Source organism: Gymnoscopelus microlampas (genome assembly GCF_963454915.1).
Source record: "Gymnoscopelus microlampas genome assembly, chromosome: 14".
In the NCBI taxonomy this organism is placed as follows: domain Eukaryota; kingdom Metazoa; phylum Chordata; class Actinopteri; order Myctophiformes; family Myctophidae; genus Gymnoscopelus; species Gymnoscopelus microlampas.
This window is the reverse complement of record NC_139951.1, coordinates 20,448,726-20,456,225: the sequence shown is the minus strand read 5'-3', so window position 1 is coordinate 20,456,225 and position 7,500 is coordinate 20,448,726. Positions and strand designations below refer to the sequence as shown.

At 47.6% G+C, this 7,500-nt stretch overlaps 1 protein-coding gene across 1 annotated transcript in view; it reads left to right on the top strand.

Moving 5' to 3' along the window:
- Positions 1-7,500, top strand: part of rbfox3a (RNA binding fox-1 homolog 3a) — a 119,456-nt gene that overhangs the window by 92,686 nt on the left and 19,270 nt on the right. The window contains 3 exon segments of the mRNA XM_084077717.1: positions 801-813; positions 816-860; positions 4,326-4,379. Coding sequence (XP_083933843.1) covers positions 801-813; positions 816-860; positions 4,326-4,379 — 112 coding nt within the window.

The following is a 7,500-nucleotide window of genomic DNA, read 5'->3' as shown; positions in this document are numbered from 1 at the left end:
CAGAAAAACTTGTTTGACATCTTTGGAGCGATGTCTTTGGAGAGATGTCTAGTAGTAGTGGTTCTCAACTTTTTCTTGTCAAGGAGGACCCCCCCCCAAATTGATATGTTTTGGCCGCGGACCCCCATCTGAAAAGGTTTTGTGCCAGGGACCCCAGAAGAGAAGATTTGTGTAAAAAGAAGAACATTTCACTTTCAAAGAATTTGTTTTTAAATGCTCAAAAATAGCAGATGTATTTGTGCCGGGCTGCGAGCTTGTAGATCTGCTATTTCTGAATCGCCAACTTTTAAAACATGGATAAGGTGGATACAATTATTGCTGATGCTGTATTAGCACAAGGAACCAAGGAACCCTGGGGGTCCCCGGACCCCACTTTGAGAACCACTGGTCTACACAGTACAGTAGGTGGTATTTGGGAGGACGGTATACGATAGCCTTTCAGTGCGTTTCATTTGATTCTATTATTTGTATAATGCAGTTCAGAAATGTATCTGTTGACTGACTCTGTGTGCATCTTGGATGCCTGACTTGCTGCATGACGCCTTTGCTTGCCGGATTTAGAAACACAAACACGGCTTTCGAAAAGAAGGTTGTGATATTTGTTTATGCAAATTGTATACTGTGTGTGTGTGTGTGTGTGTGTGTGTGTGTGTGTGTGTGTGCGTGTGCGTGTGCGTGTGTGCGTGTGCGTGTGCATCTGCTTTTGCGCGCGTGTCTGTGTGTGTGTGCATGCATACACACGTGTGTGAGCATGTACGTTCGTCTACCAACACTACTAACCTCTGTCCATCTGGCTATAGGTCAACAATGCAACAGCAGAGTAATGACCAACAAGAAGGTGGCAAACCCTTATACAAACGGTAAGCTCTCACTCCATCTGTACCTCCTCCGCTCTCTGACCCCATCTGTACCTCCTGACTCTCAACTGAATCTAGTCCTCCTCCCTCTCATCCATCTGTACCACCTCACCCCTCGTCCTGACTGCCAGGCAGTGACCTGGCAACAGAGCTGCATGGCAAACTGTCCTGATGTGTACAGACTACAGAAGTGTTGACCATGGCATTGCCTGAACCAATCAAATTAACTAATGAATAACTAATGAGAGGAAGCGGAAAGACATGAAGCTACCAATCCGGCATGCACAAGCACACTCGTGCACGCACGCACGCACACACATACCTCTCTGTAAACGACATACATGCACAAACGTATGAATAGTATGAATAGACGAGTCTCGCTTAAAGTGAATCTCTTTCAGTGAAAACTATGACGGTCTCGCTACCACTGTTTGACTGTCTGAACCATGCAGCCTGAAATATAAATAACGGAGGGTCTCGCTATACTGTTTGATGGCGGTCGTTTGAACTGCACATGAAAAATATGAAGTAACGAGGGTCTCACTATGCCATGAACAATCCTCAAATATAAAATTATGAAGTACGTCATGGGAACAAAGTAAGGCTGCTGCTAGAGAAGCTACTGTGTCCACAATGCCATTAAAACATCCAATTTCCCTTCACTCTTAATAAGCCTTCTGACAGTCAAAACACGTGGGCTGTGGCTGTGTTCCAGGAACGGGTGCAAAGCAGCGTGCAGATATTGAGCAATTAAAAAACATTTGGGGGAGGAACACAGACGAGAAACCTCGCTCAAATAGAGACACGTGGCGAGCGAAATGTTTACTGTACGCACTCACGGTACTGTACGTCAGCACAGTCCGGTTGAAACACGTGTCTTTTAGTGACCTTTCATCGCTCGCTCGCTTTGCTGACAGTGAGGATGGGGTGTCACTCTGACTCCATCTGTAACTCTGTAAATCTCTCTCTCTCTCTCTCTCTCTCTCTCTCTCTCTAAATGTACCTCACTCTCCACTCCACCTGTATTTCACTCCCTTCACCCATTTCCTTCCATTCACCTCTTCTTCCTATTTTCTTTGTCACCATGCTGTCCCCCCACTTCCCCCTCCCCTCTGCCTTTTTCTTCTTCCTTAGTTCCTCCTTCCTTCCCTCCTTTCCTCCTCCCTTAGTTCCTTTCCTTCCTCACTCCTTATTCCTCCACTTCTCTTCCTGTCTCTCTTTCTCTATTCCCTTGCATTGCCAGTGTGACAGGCTCTGGCTGCGTAACAGAGTGACAGATCTTGGAGTTTATACAGTATTTATCTGAAGGCAAGAAACAACACAAAATACACACAAAGACATAAAAAGATTATCCAAAAAGTTTCTGTTGAGCTCCTAATATGAATGGAAAGCTGGAAGCCTCTCCGCCAAAAGCGACACATTCTGCCCGCGGGCCCAAACGGAGACTGTGTTTGAATTTGAGTAATGAAGAACTATGCTCAAATGTTTGTCTAGCGGTCCGTCGAAACGCTTTCTCAAATACCACACACAAAACCATGCAGTGTCCCTCGTCCCGCTCCCCTCAACAAACACACCACCACACGTCCGGAGAAAAGTACCAAAATTTAAAAAGAAAAAAAAAGAAAAGGGAAAAGGATTTGAACAAATAGTGGCAAAGAGAGGAGATGGAGGGGTGGGGGGGGTAGAAGGGAAGGGGAATTTGGTAGATGGACGAGTGAGTGAATGGGTAAATGAATAGAGGCAATAAAAAAGATCCCCGCCTCATTCGGAGGGAGGCCTTTAGGGTCCATTTCCATCTCTCTCTCTCTCTCTCCTCTCTCTCTCTCTCTCTCTCTCTCTCCTCTCAGGCACTCATTGGTGTGGATGGAATGAAAGGGTTGAAGAGTGGAAGTATGGGGGGGGGAGGCGTGTATAGAGAATGCGGGAGACAGGGTGAAAAGTAAAAGGGTAAAGAGGGAGGGGGACGGACGGAGCGGGGAATTAAATGGCTAGACATGTCACAACTAACCCCCCCCCCCGCCCACCCACCCTCCTCCCTCCCTCCCTCCGCTGCATCCCTCCGTTGCTCGGTGTGTATGTGTGTGTGTGGGGGGGGGGGGGGGGGGGGACTGTGGTGCAGACACAGAGGATGAGGCCTGAAGGGTTCTCCATTCGTCACTGTCATTAGACCACGACTACACAACGCAACACAACCACGCTATACACGGTGTGTGACGCCAACCATGGAACTACATTTGCGGCAATGCAACGTAGCAACGCGGTACAGCGTAGGACGAAACGGCAATATACAACACAATACAGTACGGTACAACACAACAGCACAACTCAACATAGAACAATACATACACCACAACAGAGCACAACGCAATACAACACAACACAAAAAAATATATCACAGCGTAACACAACTCGACAGAATATAACACATCAACACAATAAAATATAACAACATCAGAATATCGTTGCTGTCAGGCAGAAACCTTGTAACTCCACATTTCAACTTTTCATGTTTTTTTGTTTTATTTGAATTATCGCCCTACCTCCCCCATACAAGAGTGTCACACAAAAGTAGTGAAAATAGCAGATCCACAAGCTCGTAGATCAGCTTGTAGATCGGCTATTTTCACAATTTTAAGATGTTTTTAAAATAATAATAAACAAGGTTTCCACCCGCCATCAACGATAATACAACACGACACAGTCACAGTAATCAACAGGACGCGACAAAAGATAACACGGCAGAGTTCAACACATTCAACAGAATACAGCACAACACAGAACAACATTATAACACAGCAGCAGGATTTACTACACAACACAACAGAGTCCAACACACACCACAGACAGTATATATATATATATACTGCAGGGCTGTATAGCTCAGCAGAGCAGACTGCAGCCACAGCACAATGGTGCTTTCCACAGCCAGCCTATATCTCTCCGGCCCCCTCTCTATTTCACTCTTACTACCTGTCCTCTCTGCCTTCCCATCCCATCCCATCCCATCCCCCCATCCCTCCCTTCCTTCTCATGTGTTCAGTCTGCTAGACTATAGGCGGTGAGTTTCCGTCCAAGTATACAAGTTTAACCCTTAAAACCCGATATAGTGGTTGTATTTTCGTTTTTCTGTTATTGTGGGGCAAAGGTTTTCGCTGAAAATAGCAGATCTACAAGCTCACAACGCGTCGCGCCGCGACGCGTTGTGAGCTTGTAGATCCGCCTATTTTCAGCGAAAAAGCTTTCCCCACAATACGGCTGCTACGGGGTTTAAGTGGTTAAATGACACACCAGGCTGTCATAAATGCCAGAAGGCTAACAATCCTCTCTGTGTGTGTGTGTGTGTGTGTGTGTGTGTGTGTGTGTGTGTGTGTGTGTGTGTGTGTGTGTGTGTGTGTGTGTGTGTGTGTGTGTGTGTGTATACACGTGTTGTATGTGTTTGTGTGTGTGTGTGTTGCGTTTTCTGTATAGGCTGGAAGCTGAATCCAGTGGTGGGAGCTGTCTATGGTCCTGAATTTTATGCAGGTAAAAAATAAAACGACAAGAAAAACACACTGAAGACAAAAGCCGGTAGAGAACACATTGGAACACATTGTGAACTTGATGTAGCTATCAGCTCGCCGTGTTTCTGTCTGTCTGTCTGTCTGTCTGTCTGTCTGTCTGTCTGTCTGTCTGTCTGTCTGTCTGCCTGCCTGCCTGCCTGCCTGCCTGCCTGTCTGTCTGTCTGTCTGTCTGTGAGTCTGAGTGTTGCCTTTCCATCTGCCCTGCTTGTGAGGTGAATCAATGTTGAATGAACATGCGTGGGTGCACAGGTTTGTTTGTACATCTACGCATACATGTGCGTATTTGTGCGCGTGCGCCTGCGTACGCGCACGGCCATGGAGGCGGGTGGCATGGTTTCATTTGGTGGAAGTGCTGAGACTGTCCGCTCCCCTTAACCGCTCTGCTTTCTGCTCATTAGTCTGAAATCTGTTCATTTCCAGACAGCTTTACAGCACTCCTTTAAATAACCGCCCTGACAGAGAGAGGCCATCCATCTCTTTTATTCCTCCTTCCCTTCCCCTCCTACCTTCCTTCCTTCTCTATCCATTCCCACCCACCCACCCTGCCCGGCGCCCCCCCCCCCAATCTAACCATCACCTCCAAACTCCAACAGCAACCTCAGCCAACCTTTCTTCCAAACAAACCCCATGTTGTGTGAACATTCCATACGGCATGTGCTTGTCTCTACGTGGCATCATCTGTGTTTCACTTTATATGTGACATTTATGAGAGAGACTGCAGACACAACATGCATTTCATGCACACAGGTGCGCGCTAAAACGCCCACCAAAAAAAATAAACGCGTAGTACCACTCAATCTTACCACCTGTTCCTCTATGCCAGACAAATGTAGTCACACGCATATTATGCTTGCTTGCCCCCCCCCCCCCCACACACACACACACGCACACACCTTTTCTCTCCACCTTTCTCAGCCTCAGTGCATCTTGAGAAAGGCATGTGGGCAGGCGGGCTTGTTGAATTATAGGATGCTAATGTGTGGAGTGGTCTTAAACATGCCACTAAAGTTTGCCAAGCCTAAACGACACCATATGCTTCCCCTTCTCCCCTGTGGCAATGAGCCTGGGGCGGGCTGTGTGAGCAGGCAGGAGAGGAGGAGGGGATGGATGGATGGATGGATGGATGGATGGAGAGAGAGAGAGAGAGAGAGAGAGAGAGGAGAGAGAGAGAGAGAGAGAGAGAGAACTGTACCACAGGTAACAGAGAGCAAAGAAAGGAAATGTGTGCACGTTCCTCTACCCGTCTGTTTTTCAACATGCAAAGAAAGTTATTTGGCTTTGCTTCTCTGTTTTATGTTACACACACACACACACACACACACACACACACAAGCATGCGCACACACACACACACACACACACACGCGCGCGCACACACACACACACACAACACGCACACGCACACGCACACACACACACAGCTTGCTACAGTCAACATCATACAAGGAAACCTCCGTTTTTTATACTGTCCCTCCTGAACGCCGGATTTATACTTAGTTGCATGCCGGTGTCTTGCACCAAAAGTAGCAGAGCTACAAGCTCACAACATGTTGGTGCTGTGAGCTTGTAAATCTGCTATATTTTTGGCGTGAGACGGGATGCACAAATCAGCCTATACCTTTTTTTTCACTCACAGATTTCCATTCCCGCCCCTCTTACACCCCCCCCCCCTCCCCTCCCCTCCCCTTTCCTCGTCTCATCTGCACCTCTCCCCCCACTCCCTCCCTCCCCCTCTCTCTCTCTCAAAATATGAAAAATGAAAAATTCCCTCAGCGGAAGTGTGGAATTCGGATTTCTTCTGGAATAATTATGGCCGCATTTAATCTACTTTGGGCGGGAATAAAGCGGGATGTAAGGGCGATTAATCACTCTTTATCAGACGGCTTTTCCGAGCGCGGATCAGCGGAATTGGGGCCCATAAATCGTGGCCGCGGTGACAGCGTACTCCGTCTCCATTCCCGGGCCTGGCTACAGGTTTATTGTGCTCAAATCCCATTCAGGAGAATGACGGATGAGAGGGAGAGAGAGCGGCCACTCGCCGCGGTTAACCCAGTGCACGCACGCACGCACGTGCACGCATGTACACACATGTATGCACCTACACACACACACACACACACACATGTGCGCGCGCGCACACACACACATGTTTGAATTACTATTCTTGTGAGGACATTTTTATGAATGCCATTTTGAAAAATGTTGGGCATTTAGCCTTAAGCCGAAAAATAGCAGATCTACAAGCTCACAACGTGTCGCGCTGCGACATGTTGTGAGCTTAAAATAGGGGGGGTTTAACAATCAAAACAACCTCACAATGTCTATTTCACAAATTCTACTAGTGGGGACATTTGGTCCTCACAAGTATAGTAATACACGCACACACACACACACACACACACACACACACACACACACACACACACACAGGGTAATACACATGCATGTACTGTATGCACCATGTCAATGCTCTCGCTTTCATTGCACTCAGATATGGACAAACGCGTACTGTATGTATACACGCCTGCCCTCATGTGCGCATGCACACGCACACACACACACACACACACACACACACACACACACACACACACACCCCACAAACACACCACAATTCCAGTACATGTTATTTTATATTATTATGACACGCACGCACGCGCACACACACACACACACACACACGTACGCGCGCACACACACGTACGCGCGCACACACACACACACACACACACACACACACACACACACACACACACACACACACACACACACACACACACACACAAGGAGGGTGGTCACAGTTGGTAACTCAGGGTGTTGTAGCCTGAGGGGGGGCTGTCTGTCCCTAATGACAGTGGAGACTAGACTTGCTGTTATGAGTCTTTTTGTTTTCTATGATTAGCGTTAGCGTAGCCCATGCAGGCTTATGCGGAGAGCATGTACATCAGAAGGGGGGGGGGGGTGTTTGGGTGACTGAGTGGAGTAGACTGACTGCGTGGGCATGAAGGACAATGAAGGAAATGTAATACTGATTGATTGACTGTGTCCTAGGCTGAGTGTATGCAAAGCGAGCCGTCTGTGTG